The sequence below is a fragment of the Aulonocara sp. 'chitande type north' Nkhata Bay genome, linkage group LG11 (assembly GCF_057382095.1).
Source record: "Aulonocara sp. 'chitande type north' Nkhata Bay isolate Kocher_YH1m ecotype deep benthic linkage group LG11, A_spYH_male_GT1.1, whole genome shotgun sequence".
In the NCBI taxonomy this organism is placed as follows: domain Eukaryota; kingdom Metazoa; phylum Chordata; class Actinopteri; order Cichliformes; family Cichlidae; genus Aulonocara; species Aulonocara sp. 'chitande type north' Nkhata Bay.
In genome coordinates, this window is record NC_141354.1 from 7,111,831 (window position 1) to 7,128,642 (window position 16,812).

At 40.7% G+C, this 16,812-nt stretch overlaps 1 protein-coding gene across 3 annotated transcripts in view; it reads right to left on the reverse strand.

Annotated features, from left to right (window-relative positions):
* The window catches only part of snrka (SNF related kinase a), a 57,630-nt gene that overhangs the window by 22,689 nt on the left and 18,129 nt on the right, over positions 1–16,812 (reverse strand). For all 3 annotated transcript variants that reach the window (XM_086310317.1, XM_086310316.1, XM_086310318.1), the window contains exon 3: positions 10,068–10,209. In XM_086310317.1, the coding sequence (XP_086166443.1) occupies positions 10,068–10,209 (142 nt within the window). The remainder of the gene's footprint in view (positions 1–10,067; positions 10,210–16,812) is intronic.

Below are 16,812 nucleotides of genomic sequence, written 5' to 3' on the forward strand. Positions count from 1 at the left end.
AGTACACTGAAAGCAACAGTGCATTACAAAGTAGTAACAGTTCATGCACACACACTGGGTTAAAAAACACATCCAACAGCAGAACAAGACAACACGAAAATGTTGTTTGTTTTATACCCAGCCAGAACGCATCAGAAATAATCAAGCATAACATTCAAACACTAAAACGTTTTCTTTTCTGCTGAGGAATGGAAGTAAATAACTACATTTTTCATCCTAACCCAAAACAATGTCAACAATAATATGTTCTTTTTTTTTTTTTTAATTATTGTAAAATTATTATAAAACAATAAATCTGAAGATTCCTGGATATCAACATTTTGATGATTACCAGTACTATGGCAGCTGTGGCATAAACCTTACACTGAGTGGTCGTCTGCCACATCTAGTGGGATATTTTTGTGAATGAATGTATCATATTAAACTTTGTATTTCAAATATATACTGTGCCAATCATGGATGCTCATGTTAACCATGGCAAATTTCAAACAGGTTTATATTCATGAAGGGCAATCAATCTGAAAATACTTGGTTAAAAGGAGCAAGAAGAGAGTTCAAATGGATGACCAAGAGCTGCATTCACATTATCTCATACAATCATCTTTAGATTTTTATACATAATTACTTAAACATTGTAAGTAAAGAGCATGGTTTTAAAGTTCAAAAGTGCTTGCTGTGTAAGGCCCATTGAAACTGCATAACATGCCCCAAACCTAAGTATTCATGCATTTGAAGATTGTGCCTTCAACACCATATCTTACAAATAACACACAGTCCACTGGGATTACAGCATAAGAAAACAACATCTGACCTCCTGAACTTGTATGTGTTGCTCTAACCAGCACTTCCCTACAAATTGCTGTCTTGTCCCATGCCTCCTGCTCCTTCTCTCATTCCCTTGGGGCCTATACAGAAAGAGGCTGTGTAGTATTGCAGTCACACAAAGCTGCCTGCTCTTTCTCCTGCTACAGATTACACACATACACACTTACACTGGTGTATAAAAGCTAGTCCCCACATTCTCTGGGGAGGAGTGTGTGAGAGATACCACAGAAAAACGTGTAAGCATGAAAAAGGTTGTGAGAGAAAAAAAAATGAACATCAAAATATGCATGCATGCATGCATATTTTGAGCACTCCTCCAGATTCAAACAAAGGAAATCAACAGGGAGCAAACTGACTAAACACCAATCCTGATGCATCATCTGGGTGGCTGTAGCTCAGGTGGCAGAGCAGGTCAGCCACTAATCAGAAGGTCGGTGGTTCGATCCCAGGCTGCATCCTGGCTGCATGCCAAATATCCTTGGGCAAGATACTAACCCCGTGTTTGCCTACTGGTGGTGGTCAGAGGGCCCGGTGGCGCCTGTGTCCGGCAGCCTCGCCTCTGTCAGTGCGCCCCAGGCTACAATGTAGCTTGCTATCGCCAGTGTGTGAATGTGTGTGTGAATGGGTGGATGACTGAATGTAGTGTAAAGCGCTTTGGGGTCCTATGGACTAGAAAAGCGCTATACAAATGCAGGCCATCTGCATGTAGTTTACACAGTAACAATCAGCATCCCAAGAAACACAGCGTTCGGTTTCTCAGCAGCTCACACAATCGCCATTCTCAGCTTAAGCTATTAGACAGACCAGAACTACAGTAGCTTTGTTTGTACAGGCTGATGGGAGGAAGCAGGCAGACGTTATGGATGGTAGGCATATAAAACAAGCACTATTTTCAGTGTAATCCCAAGAAACTAAAATTAAGGATTACAAAAACAAACAAAAGCTCAGATGGAGGAGGAGGGATAGCAAAAGAGAGATGGTGAATAATTAATTAACTGTGGCATGTAAATGCATTTTGGTGCATCAACAGGGAATGGAGAGCACAAAGAGAGGTGCATCCAAACAAACAAACATAATGGAAAAAGTAAAATGTGGAGCCCTGTGATGATCCAGCGCGGTGGCACACAAAGCAGGCCAGAGAAAGGTGTGTAGTGAGGAGAGGAGGAGAGCTCTTATCCAGGATGAATGTTAGAAATGCCTATCAAAACTGTCAGCACCTAATTTACACTGGTTATCACAAAGGACCGAAACAAGCATGTGTAGTTGGAATCACTGTTCAGTACAAGAATTCTACCAAGAGATGTAAGGGATTAGGAAGCAGCTGACACAAGTGAAACTATGTTATTTCAATGCTAATCTCTTTAATTAAAAGAGGTTAGTTCATACACTGTGGCTGATTCATTGTCTAGTGGAAAATGGGGTCAGAAAGTTGTCAGAGAGGTAAAAGAGTAGAACAGGAAAGACTTTAAAATATGAACTAAGGGCGCAAAAGTAAAACAGTCATGGTAAAAAGAAAGTAGATCCTCTTTCACTTAAGTTTACATAACACAACATAATTTAAAAAAAATCATCTAGTCCCAAGCAGGTCTTAAAATGACGTAAATACGACTTCATATGAACAATGCCACATGACATATTCAACCACAAAAATTAAGACAAAATGCCAAAGAAGGGTGAGTAACTAAGTCCACCCTTACTACTTTTAATTCCTGTGGAAGCAGTAAGTAGCAGCTCTATGCTGCTAATCAAATACACTTCATTAACAGATCATCAGTAAGCGTGAGCATTTCTAAAAAACAAACAAAAAAAAAAAAAACAGTCGTTACCACATTGACTAGATTTTCTGTGGTCAAGGTCACTGAGATTCAAAGTTTTCAAAGTATTTTAGTAGATGCGCTAATGGTATCAATTTGAAACACCTATGTGACTTCATTCTCTAGTTATCGCATTCACAAACTTGGGTGTCCATGTTGTCTGCCCACCTGCCCGGCAGGGGGACAACAATAGCTCATCAGCCTTTTACGACTGAAGTAAAAAACAAGCAGTTTTGACAGTCTGCAAGTCTGGAGCATTCAGGTGTGTGCTAACACAATGGCAACTAGGAAAGATATCAGCAATGACCTTCGAGAAGCACATGCTCATCAATCTGAGATGGGTTCTATTCAATTCAATTTTTTTATACAGCGCCAAATCACAACAACAGTCTCCTCAAGGAGCTTTATATTGTAAGGTGGACCCTACAATAATACGGCCGTTTGTCTATCATTCTACTATTTGCAAGCATGAAACATTCAATCTTTCCAAGAATAAACATCCCAGCAAAGCAAAAACTGCACAACCCCGAGAGCTACATTTCTGACTCTACAGGCCTCAGTTAGCATGTTAAAAGAGAAATGTTATTAATCTATATAAGTGTGCAAGTGCCCAGTAAAAAGTAACCACTTTTTTTATTACATCAGTATGGCCAAAAAGCCAGTCTCGAAAGCAAATACTGGTTGAGCCGTCAAAAAAAACAACTTCCCTGTGTTCCTTTATTTGACAGTAGTCCTCGCTTACGTCAGAAACTGTTGGAAAGAGAAGTCATATATTCACCCAAGAGACTAAACTTCATTCTTTTAATTCCAGCACAAAGGAACAGATAAATGTTTTCTTAATGTGTTGCCTGACAAGCTGTTAAGAAAGCTAACAGCTTGAGTAGCTTTCCACACCTTTTCTACTCTTAAAATCGACAATCCCATGTGAAAACACTGAAGTTGAGCTTAACTCTGTTTTACAAAATGATATTACAGAGTAAGTTAAAGGGTTTGGAGTGGCTCTAAAGATGACGTACACATGATCTGATACTGTCTTTGTTATCATGGTCTTAATAATGTGATTAAAATACAGCTGCAGACTTATTTTACAGCACTAGGTTGCTTAGTTTGTGTACAACTTCTTTAAACTAGAACAGAACTATGGTGAATTGTCAAATATTAATGAACTCAAAACAATCCAAACGAAACTTTGAAGATTCATTGAAGGTGAAATAAAGCAGCTACTTCAGCTTTTTATCAGGTTTGCAACAATGTGTATGTGATTCTTCCTTTTTTCCCCTTTTACTTCTCATTTTCTTATACCAATAATCAACCACACTAGTTGTTTACAACTATATTCACGAGTAACAGCTGCTTCCATAGCAGCATGACTACTATTCTCACTGGCAATTTTGACAGAATTGTTTGTAGAAACAAAATATATAATATGTAAGGAAGAAGCATTTAGAAATGCTAAACTGTGACACGGGCAGATAATTCACCAGTTTGACACTGTAAAAATATAACCCTTAGACTCTGTGTGTGGCAACCAGCTCTTCTCCTCTAAATCAAAGCCCATCAGATTGTGCACAGCTGCTTCAGCTTAGCATTTCAATCTAGTCACATCTCCCCTTCGACTCTGAAGAGATAAGCATTTATTTCCTGGGTCTAAAAATAATCATTTGTGCAGTTTGTTTGCGAAAATGTTTTCAGCACAATGCCATCTCTTGTGTTCTTGGAAGCCACCCATTTCTCCTTGTGTCACCTCAGATGTACATGACTGCCCATCTGGTGTTATAACGGCCATCTAAGTTTTCGGAACATCATAGTTTTCACCTCCTACACATGTGGTGACTATGTTTGCAGCCAGTGCAGAAACAATTCTTTCTAGGCTATGATGCACAACAATGGATAAAACAAGAGCGCATATGAGAGGTTTTTGGACAAAGTTTGTGTTCTCCATTCTTTAAGCACCGACACTGTTTCAAAAGTACCGGTTTGGCACCGGTATCGGATAAAACCTAAACGATACCCATCCCTACCCCCAGATGATCAAGTCTGCTGATCAGCTTTGCTGATACTCGATATTAATCAGTGTTAATGTTAAAGTAATAACGTGTTGTAAGACAACATCAAACTGCACTTAAACCTTTGTATTATCTTTTACAGAGGCAGCATGGTAGTGCGGTGATTAGCACCATTGTTCTGGAGATTCTGCCAAAATATAGAACTATGTTATCACAGCATGCATTTTTTTCTTCTCCTGTTCCAGTTTAGCTCGACATGCTGTATTTTTACTGGCGGTACTGTGGGTGAACTCATTCATGTATTTCAATTGTTTTTTGTGACGATGAAGCTGCAAAATGCTCAAATGAGATTTTTTTTTTTTTTATGAATAAACATTTTATAAAAGGGACAAGCCGGCTGCTAGTCTGTCAGTCTGGATTAGTGACTGCTACATAATTAGTCACAGTTTCCAAAGTCACAGTCAAAGACCATAAGGTGTATTTATAAGTTTTTGGTGACTAATTGCTGCTCCATTTCCTGATGAGAATAATTAGGTGTGACTCATACTGTGCATAGAGATCAACTTTGAGTCGATGAAATACTATGTGAACTTTGCTTTCGCTTTGCAGGTGAAATAACTGGATTGTTTTATGACATACCACTGACATAACAGGTTTTTAGAGATTAGGGGTGGCCCTACATTCCACACTGACAACATGGCCTATTTATAATGTTATCGGCTTACTGGTTCACATTAACAGAACTTTTTGTACAAGCTGATGTATCCAACAGTAGACTTTTACAAGGCTTTTACAAAGCAGAGATGCAACATGTTGACTACACACAGACACAGACAGAGGGGGAAACTGGCATACACACATTGTTACATGGTCAGATATGTAAGGTAACTGGGACAGAAGAGGAAGAAGCAAGTTTCAGTCCATCCGGTCTGTAACATTTTCAGGTGTGAGGCTGGTATTTCAAACTGGATGACATCCTAAACTATCAACACACACAGCTTGGATTGCACAGTGATAAGATGTATAGAAGACTGTTGTGCACGATTATGATGTACTGTGTGAAATGATTTGGACAAATGGGTAGAGCAGCATAGATACTATACAGCTGAATATCAGTATAATGGAAAAAGTGACAGACATAATAAAGCAAAGACACATATATGCTACATATTCATGATGCGTTTACTACTGTAGAACATAATGTTAGTCATACATTTTTACCTTCTGCCATAACATGATTTACTGATTCCTACAATCAGTTCTGTTAGCCCAGGGGTCGGCAACCTGCGGCTCTTTAGTCCTTATAGTGCGGCTCCGCATGGTTTGGGAAAATAAATTAGAAGGGCAAATAGAAGTATTTAGCTGAAGTGTATTTTATTTATGTTAGTTCTTTTTTTAACTTGTAGTTCTAAATTGGAAGATTATTGTGATATTGAAATATAAAAATAAAATTATATTTTATTATTTTTTCATCATTCAAAATAAGCGTCACACTCGCGGAAGCCGGTGTACCCGCCGAAACGCCGTGCATTTATCAAGACTTTCAACCCCTGGGCCCTATTTCAGGAAGCCGGTTTAGTGCAAACTCTAAGTATACCCTGAGTTAACGAAAACTCTGGGTTTTCGGTTTCACAAAGCGAGTTTAGATTAATTCTGAGTGAGTTACTATGACGACACACTCCGTGAAGCTAACCTGCCCCCTAGCAGGTTTACTTCAACTAACCCTGACGTTCTCCGCATCTTTGTCGGAAACCTGACTGTAGGAAGTGTCAGACATGGCGTGTCCCTTCCTTGAAGAGCCAGTAGATGTTGAAGCCCAAATTCTCCGCAGAGCTCTCCGCCGGGAGAGAGTGATTAGAGCGCGTTTGGACATTTTATCATTTCCTGATGATCTCCTGTGTGAACGTTACCGTTTTTCAGCACAATCTACAATTTATTTGAATAACATCCTCAGGCCTAATATTGCTCATGTGACACATCGCGGACATTCTCTCAGTTCTGTACATATTATTTGTATCGCACTTCGGTTTTTTGCAAACGGGAGCTTTCTGTATAATATTGGTGACGCTGAGCACGTTTCCAAGGCTACCGTCTGTCGGGCAGTCAGGAATGTTACAGTTGCACTGAAACGTCTCCTGTACTCGTTTGTGGTGTTCCCCGGTCATAGACCCACAAGATTTATCAAAGAGGGATTCCACAAAACTGCAGGTATCAGGATGAACGAAACTTAATTCATGATGTGGTGATACTTGAACTACTACTTAAATTTTAAATTTATTCTCACGGTTCCCAGGCGTGATTGGCTGTATAGATGGCACTCACATTCCAATCATTGCTCCTTCAGTAAATGAAGGAGACTATGTGAACAGGAAGTCTTTCCACAGCATTAATGTACAGTACATAGTTTGAAATGCTACAGGGAACTAACAAATTATTTCATTATTAGTAATGGATGCTAATTTGTGTTCTTTGCACTGTGAAGATCATATGTGATGCTGCCAACATTATCACAAATGTGGAAGCCAAGTGGCCAGGCTTTGTGAGTGGTGGTGGTGGAGGACCCCCACCTGTTTTTCGGGCCTCCGCTTTTTTTCTAGTGGCCATAACGGGTCACATTTGAGCATACAGGGTAAGCAAATATGTACTTGTAATGCTCAGATAATTTCAATAAGTGCTTACAGAGGGGAAATTAATGTAGCCTCTAACTGCAATTGATTTACATCGGACAAACAGACCAAGCACTATGGCTCATAATACAATTACACCATACCTGTTTGGACTATATTTTTATATTTCATTTTTACTTGCTGCCAGGAACGTTTGGGGCCTGTTGGGTTGCACCTGCGCTCACATCACATCACAAAATAAAATGTATGAAATAAAAAATAAAATAAAATATAATAAAATAACGTGTTAAATGGGTGGAAATCCCTAGATCAATGTTTAAATTAACACTCACGCATTGACTCTGTCGACTATGTTTTGCCATGCATGCTCCCTTTCTTTTGCAGCTGAGGCTGTGTTACTTTTTTTCTGCAAAATTTGCATGTTATCGGCATATGCTGCCATCAGAATTTCGGCCTCAAGCGCTGTAAAATACATTGACCGCGCCTTCTTTCCCTCCGTCTCCATGGTGACTCGCTTAATCTGTGCTCCACTAATCAGGGCTTTATGTATCCTCCTGCGCGCGCTTAATTTGGGGTTAAAGCAACTCCGCGCTGATTGAACTAATTGTTATCAGTCTTTCTGAAACCGAATATTCCGAGTTGGACAGTTCGGGGTTACTCAACCCTGAGTATCGTTTTTCACTCTGAGTTTTCTAAACCGGCTTCCTGAAATAGGGCCCAGGTAGGCCAATTATGGATCTTCGGATCCACATTATGTCAGCAGGTGTTCTCCATCGTGAACTATGTTAAAAACAAACGCCGCTCACGCCTCACAGATGACAGCTTACAGTCCTGCGTAAAGATGAAAGTGACTTCGTACAGCCCCGATTTGCAGACGCTGTGCGCAAAGGTTCAGGAGCAGAAGTCCCATTGTAAACATATCACGGCAGACCCGATGATGTTTCCATGAACACGCTTTTCAGCATCTCTTTATTGACCACTTTTCACACACGGTTGCTGTACGCATACGCTGTAGCTTTTCAGCTCACAGCCCGACACACACCAACACAACAGCATAGATAGCACAGACGTTAAGGCGGTGAGACGTGATTGTGGGTGCTGCTCAGGTGCGTCCGCCTCCCCTGCAGTGGCGCTGCAGACCACGCCCCGCCACACACATTAACCAGGTAAAATACATATTTAGGCTGAATTTTAGTGTTCTTTTCTTCAATAATTTTTTAAAAGCCAGGTCAAGGCTCCAAAAGCCCAAAGGTGATATGAGGGTGGCAGCTCACAGCAGTTTTTGTTCACTACTTGGATCATTTTCGTTCAGCTGGGTGTCTTTCCTTTTGTTATATTTCTTTAAGAGTTCAAAATGTGTTAATTACATAAATAAAATGTAATTTTCTCTGTAGCACTTCATGGATTTCATAAGCAGCACACCTTAGTTGTTCACACAAAGCATAAAGGTAAAAAACAATATATACAGTGTTATCTTCATTTTAGATGTCAAAAAGTATTTGCGGCTCCCAGTGTTTTCTTTTGCGTGGAAACCAGGTCCAAATGGCTCTTTGGGTGTTAAAGGTTGCTGACCCCTGTGTTAGCCATTATACAGAAGTTAGTATCATGACGCTTTTCTTTCCAAGCTCCTTATACTATCATGAATAAAGTTAACTGGTGAAATGATTTGGCAAACTAGCATTTCTTTTAGACTAAATTTAGTTAAAGGAGGACATAGTCAGCCAGCTGCTGTAACAAATCTGATGATGTTCATAATTTGAGCTGATAAAGTCATTTAAAAAGCACCAAACAAGTTATCAATCAATCAATCAATTAACTGACCTCTACTCAGCAAACTATATAGAAGATAGCTTATAATTTTGCTGTATTAGCAGGGACACTAATAAGAGCTGGGAGAATAAAAAAACAAAAAACAAAAGTTGTTTTTGTATCTGATACATCAAAATACAATTGACAGTCAAATGTACTGTCTTTTATAGTCTATCCAAGACAAATGTTAATGCAGGGCATGAACAGTTCCTGTGTTCTATATGTGAAAGCACTGCTGATGACTGAAGATCAGATTCTGATTTAAAGTAAAAAACTTTTCAAATGAGGACTAGAATACCCCAAAGAGTTTACCTGGAGCCGAGCTTTGATCCTGTTCTAGTCTGGATGGAGAAACACAGAGTACTATTTTTCTTCCTTTTACATGTGAGCTGTTGACAAATCTGAGAGTGGTTTCAAAAACAAAGCTTTAACTGAGAAGTCTAACACTCTTTCTCAGCACCACGTTGCTTTGTTGCTCCATTTTAGTGATGATTATACAACCTTTTACTTAATGCAGGAAGCATATGACATTTCCACCAACCTGATGTGGTTTGGGTTGCAGTCAAAACCTCACAGCTTTCCTGTTGCAGTGTATATGCACTCACCTTTGTCACTGAAACTTAATCTGATCCCTGAACATGGCCCTAATTTCAGTGGCCAGCTGCAGCAGAGATCCCACAGTTTACTTTCTGACAAAAGATGTGACAGTGGAGCATTATGCAGGATGCACTGTCTCTAATTTTCCATAGCTTTTAACACAACACTGTCAAGCCCGGGCAAGAGAAAACATTTGAGGGGAAAAAAAAGGCACACTGTCTCTGTACACCATCTTATAGCAAACCAGTGACTGACTGCAATTTCCTCTAGTGTAACCAGCAAATACTGAAAATCCACCCATTCGATCCATCTCTGTATGCAAGCAAAAGGACCACACACAAGCTTTCAAATGGCAGAGTGAAAGAAGAAAAATGCTGTGCATTACTTACTCTTTGCAGGTGCTGGAGACATGAGGTGGTACAGTGTATTTACAGTCCATGATCATGGTGAGGGTCTCACTGTCGTTAGCTTCCTGGAAGGGTGGCTGGCCACAAACCAACATGAACAGTATCACACCAAGACTCCAGATATCTGAGGAAGAGAAAGACACGAGGTCAGACTTAGGACTGGGTGACATTTATCATGGTATTAACAGGTGAAATATTACGAGGACATTTATTAACACATCAATTTCTCAGACACAAATATGGCTGTATGATCCACAGCCGTGTGCTACCTACGACAGATGTGTCAAATGTATTGTTAAACTATATCTGTCCTCTTGGACTGAATCCAAGGCTGAATAATCACACAAAACCTAGTTACGACATCATGATATGGATTATATTTAAAAACTAAGTGCAGGTGGAAGGTCAGAAAGTGGAGAAGTTGAAGCATGTGAAAGAGGGGGGGAAAAAAACCCTCTATCTGTACCAAGTCTAAACAGAGACTGTGGCATGCCAGTGTTTTCATCTAGCACATCTGTAGTGTATTTGTTGAAAAATGCTACAGAGACATTAAAAACCAATGACATGCTGATCCTGTTGTTCAGCCATCGTCCCTAATTAACATTGCTTCAAATAATTCTCCAGTGTGGAAGACATCTCATTTTACAAGCGTATTTTCCCCTTGATCTCTCCACCCTCTTACGTCATGAGAAAAGATGACTGCAATGGAAACGATGCCACTGATCGGAAACAAGCAGACAATTAAAGGAACTAAGATGTTCTCAGCCAGTGTGGTAAACAACAGTGATGGATAGAAGTGTGAGAAGTACAGTAAAGTCTTCCTCCAAGGCCTTTTGACCTGTCGTCTCCACACGTTATACAACTTATACTTCTGTATAACTTTGTACAAAGATAGCAGTCAGTTTTTTTGAGTGTAATTCCACCATTTAAGAACAACAAATGCTTTATAAGACCTCAGTAAATTTAAATCAAAACCAAGCAATGTCCAAATGATGCAAACAAACCATAAAACCATAAAGAAACCAACTATCTGCTTACCCATATCTATATCGCCATCAATCCATCTATCCATTCTTATATCTCTAATATAAATAAATATTTTCCCTTTGCTGCTGATTGGCACTATGGAGGCAGAAGCAGGATAACAGCCATCTCTCGCTTTCACCTCTCTCCTAGACATTTCTAATCAGCATGTTTGAGTGCCTTATTTCCTCTTACTGTATGCTATTAGGTATTAATAGAACATAACCACATTATTTTATTAACACCCCCTAGTGTCCCGGCCCATGTAACTACACCCTGTACTGGATAATGCAAGACAATTTAAAACTGCATTTTCTCAATTGCAATTTAAATCCTAATTTTCTCTGGTTTGCTTGCATAAAACAAAATGTCACTGAAACCCAAAACAAGCTCATGTTCAATGTTCTCAAGCAACAGTGCACGTGTGCTAACAGCATAATCAAAGTCATGTTAATTCATCTATGCATATGCTTATTCAAGTGTACAAATTTGCACTTGCTAGTTGCACCGAGTGAAAGCAAACTGTCAGCATGCAGAAGCACCGGTCCATACACACTTTATGCAACTAAAGACACATTCATGCACACATACACACAGCCTTTGGTTCACTAGTCAAGGACGAGAAACAGCCTCGAATAGAGAGCTAGGACAATAAACCTTGTCCTGTCGCTCCGTATAGTACGGTATGTTCTCAACTTTGTTTGGCACACATAGAGGCAGATGTTTGAGCCAAGTTCATTACACACATACAGTATTTATACTGCATGTCCTGCCATGCCCGTATAAACACATGCAAAGCTTTGGGCATTAATGTGTAACATTTTCATCACTTAGCAGAGAAACAGGGCCAACTTACTTAGGCTGAAGAGCGAGGGAGACATCACAGAATCTCTAATCAAATATTGGCAGCCCTAAAGTAATTACCATGATGAGGATTTTTAAGTAAGTTTCTAATTAAGCTCAAACACATAGTTGCCCTCAATACCAAATGGTTTGGCAGAGTGGAGCCTTGATGATGTGCTAGAGAAAATGCCAGATAGTAAAATTTAAAAAAAAAATCCCCAACAAAAACTATTTTTGGAGGAAAAAAAGATTCTAAAATGTTTTTAACTCAAACGGACAGCCGTGAGTTGTTGCATCTTGAGACTCAGCTTTGCTGGGCTACTATCAGCACTCCAGATTTGGCCTTAGGCTAGGGAGTGCTGTGTATAATTAAACTAACCAAATGGCCGTACAGAGAGGGCCGAGTGCCTTTAAGAGGAACTTTCTGAAGAAACAGCTTGCCTGATTGAATACTGAGTCTAATTATTGTGGTATGCATTTTGATACCATCCATCACATTTGATTTCAGGAGCCATCCATGGCTCTCTCCCAGCTCAGTGTGCGAGCAGCAGACAGCGGTGCAGTTGCAGGTTGTCTTATGAGAGTAGAGTCCCCACTGGGAGGGGCGGGGGGGGGGGGGGGGGGGGGGGGGGCCTCTGTAGCACTTCAGAGGATAATTCCTGTCTGACTTCCAGATGGCATTTGTTCTGAAAAAGTGATGTATCACCGAGCCACTGCTAAAGCCCAACAAATGGGGTGTTACAGGAACATTTCTCCTTAAAAAAAGAAAAAAAAATGCATCAGTGCAATTATTGTGTGTCTAAAACCATTTACAAAGTACCTGCAGTGGTTTGATTTGAAATGAGTTGTTTAACAGCTACTAGAGAAGCAGATCAAGCATTTTACTGGAGCCGTGTTAATGGACCAAAAAGCTGCCTGAGTATAAAGTGCTAAAACAATATGTACCTCTACATTATAAGCACCAAAGAGGTCTTCATCCCAAACGCTGAGGCTGATGTTGCACTCTGCTATAAAATATATCACAGCCTTAATGTGCCCACATCTGCAGTATGCTAGCGCCATAAAAGAGTTCCCTCTCAGCCTGTAGCAGTGTCTCCTCTTCTGCTGAAATATTAACAGGATATGGATGTGGAGAAAGTTCAGCTTGGTCTAACCTTGGTCGTAGAAGCTCACGTTTCGATGTACCAATTAGATCTCAACGTGCTGGCACACACACAGGATCAGAGGGATCCTTTATATGTTTTCCGTGTCAGTCCCTAAAAACCCCCCACAAAGATGACAGAAAATTCTCAGATTGCATTTCTTGAGGCCTAGTTCGTTTCCTTTGTTCACGATACCCATTTGGATTTTACATGGCAAGGATTATTAAAAAATGTTTTCACAATGAGTTTCCAATAGAGTATTTTATTTACTCTATCATTAATGACTAATGTGTTGGCTTCCTTGACTGACACGCTTGATCTACAGAAAAGCTACACCCCACTGCCATGAACCCCCACAAACACACACATACACACCTACTCGTAAGCCTTACACATGTGATATTTAATTCCCTCCATGTATGACATTACAGTGATGACAGTATACATTATTTTTGTCTTTCCCAAACCGTGTGCCAATGTGTTTCAAGACTGATTAAATAAACAGGTTGGCGTGCTTAGAAATACACTTCAGGTTTATTCAGGTGCTTGATCAGAGTATGTGGATTTGTCTTGTCAAAGTCAAAGCATGTCTAAACACCCAAAATTTGCTTCAGGAACTTGTTTAATTAGGCCCACTCTCTGAAAGATGTGAACTTTGTGAAATGTCAGCTGCTGCTGCTAGGCTGCAAAGCATACATATATTTTTTTCCTACCTATGAATGCTTCTCAAACTTAAGCTTGGATATTTCAGTAAGCATGAAAAGAGATTTCATTAGCCTTAAAATGAAGTTCTTACAAAGTAGTATTTTGTTCCTTCTCTCTCAGGAGTGCAGCATCTTTCTTGTAGTTACAGAGCATGAGAAGCCTTTAACACTGGTCACAATGAGCTTCAATAAATACTGAAAAACTACCTGAGTCAGATCAATTTAGTATGCTCCTATTATGCTTTATTACTACCTTATTACAGTCTGACTCTCCAGGTGGTTTCTGTCTCCTGACAGAGGAGAGTTGATCTGTTCAAACAACTGAACCTTGAAATGACAGCTAAATTATACTGAAGAGAGTCACTTTGTTGATTTACTGTCAACCAGTGGTAAACAATTCTTTTTCCAGTGACCCACCATAGAAGGACAATTAAATATGTAACCAAGGTTACCATGCTACACAAAATGATGACATCTTTGGCCTCCAAATAGTTAGAAGACAAAAAGGTGACCCAATTAGACCAAAGCCAACTACACTCTTCACACACCACATATTTTACAGTTTAGTTTTAAGAAAACGTAGAACATCACAAAAACTCTGCGATCACCTTCACAGACAGGCGGTTTCCAACATGTATAGAGCTGTCAACCTGAAGAGCACACACACCCACTCATCAATCCTTCAGATTCATACACGTGTGCGCTCATCACATCAACATAAATGCTCATGTCACTTACAGGCAGAGAGAGTAGAAAGAGCACTCCAGATGACTAGAGATCTCATTCTGTCACATACAGACATGCTGCAGCTCCACACTGTAGACCGGTGCATCACCTAAATATGTGGTCACTGTATCCTTTTCTTGCTTTTTCCCCCCTCAGTTCAAGTTCAGTGCTTCCTACATACAGGCCAGCCAAGTAAGTGTGAAGACACATTTTAGAATTTTTATTTAAATAATTTAATGCCTTTTATAAAAATATATATATAAAAAAAACATAGCAACATAGCAAGAGAAAGAGTAGTGCATTTTGAAGGAATGCTGCAATTTCTGGGTCAGTGTGCAAGTCCCCCTCCAAATCCCGACTACCACCATGTTAAAAAGAAGGAATTCACTGACCAATTCAGCAACACCAAAAAACCTGATAAACCACAGAATCCAAACATATGAGAAACACTCAAGTCACTTTTTGCCATTCACCCAACTTCAAACAGGGTCATTATTTCTAGAAAAACGTTACTTTAAATCACTCCTGTAAGTGAACTTACTTGGAGAATGACAATTGTCTTTAATGTTATTTATGTTTTAACAATATTTACGTGACCTAGTGGCCCACAACTCAAAAAACAAAGAACTTCCCACCAATTGAGCATTGCGTGGCACAGCTTCTGTCTTGCTAGCTTGCGCTGTGCTCAGTGGATCTGCACTCAACAGTGCAGCCTAGGCAGAGTAGTCGAATGCAGATCCACTGAGCGCTCAACACAGACAGCATCGTCAGAAGAAAAGTTGAGAAAATAAATAAAAATTTATATTGTTCAATATATATGCGTACCAAACCGAAAGCACTGTATCGAACGGTTCAATATCGATACATGTATTGTTGCACCCCTAACAAATAAATTTTATTTATTTTTATTTCTATATATTATATATATACACATATACACACACACGCCTTTGGAACAGAGGATTGCAAGTTCGATTCCTGCCTGGGGTGTCTGTATCCAGTAAGGGTCCTAAGGCTAGACCCCCTATGCTAAGCAAGCCTACCGCAGACATGGGCGAGACAGATAAACATGAAGGCATGCCGGCTCGGACGTCGCCCGGATCAACAAGGTCCGCGTCAGGTGTTGAGGAACCAGGGCACCCTGACGAAAAGTGGGCTACTGGAACAAGAAGGCATCGGTGGGCAAGAGACGAAAACAGGGCGTTGTTGGAATGCTACTACGCAAGTAACCCCGGCGGAAGGGGCTACATGAATAGGATGAGGGACCTATGGATTCTTCGATACCCAACATCCACAATGACGGCGAAACAACTAGTAGCTCAGTGTTCCAACATTCGAAAGAAGGGACTGCTCTCACAGCTAGAGATTGACGAGGTATACCAAGGGCTCAGAGAAGAGCTCGAGAGGATGTGGAGGTTGAAGGTAACGGTGGTCCCCGTGGTAATCGGAGCACTAGGTGCGGTGACTCCCAAGCTAGGCGAGTGGCTCCAGCAGATCCCGGGAACAACATCGGAGATCTCTGTCCAGAAGAGCGCAGTCCTAGGAACAGCTAAGATACTGCGCAGGACCCTAAAGCTCCCAGGCCTCTGGTAGAGGACCCGAGCTTGAAGGATAAACCGCCCGCAGGGGCGTGCTGGGTGTTTTTTATATATATATATTTTTTCTTTTTTTATTATTATTAGGGGATCCGGGCTATCAACACCTACGCCCTGCCCGTGATCAGGTACCCAGCTGGTATAATAAGTTGGCCAAAGGAGGAGATAGAAGCCACTGACATAAAGACAAGAAAGCTCCTTACCATGCATGGAGGGTTTCACCCCAAGTCCAGCATCCTGAGGCTGTACGCTAAGCGGAAGGAAGGGGGCCGGGGACTGGTGAGTGTCAGCACCACAGTCCAGGATGAGACAACAAACATCCAAGAATACATTGGGAAGATGGCCGCAACTCACCGAGTGCTCAGTGAATACCTCAGGCAGCAGAAACCCAAGAAAGGGGAGGGAGACGAGGAACCATCATGGAAGGACAGGGCCCTGCACGGTATGTACCACCGGCAGATAGAGGAGGTGGCTGATATCCAGAAATCCTACCAGTGGCTGGACAAAGCTGGACTGAAAGAGGCACTAATCATGGCAGCACAAGAACAAGCTCTGAGTACAAGATCCATAGAGGCTGGGGTCTATCACACCAGGAAAGACCCCAGGTGCAGGCTGTGTAAAGATGCCCCTGAGACAATCCAGCACATAACAGCAGGGTGCAAGATGCTAGCAGGCAGGGCATACATGGAACGCC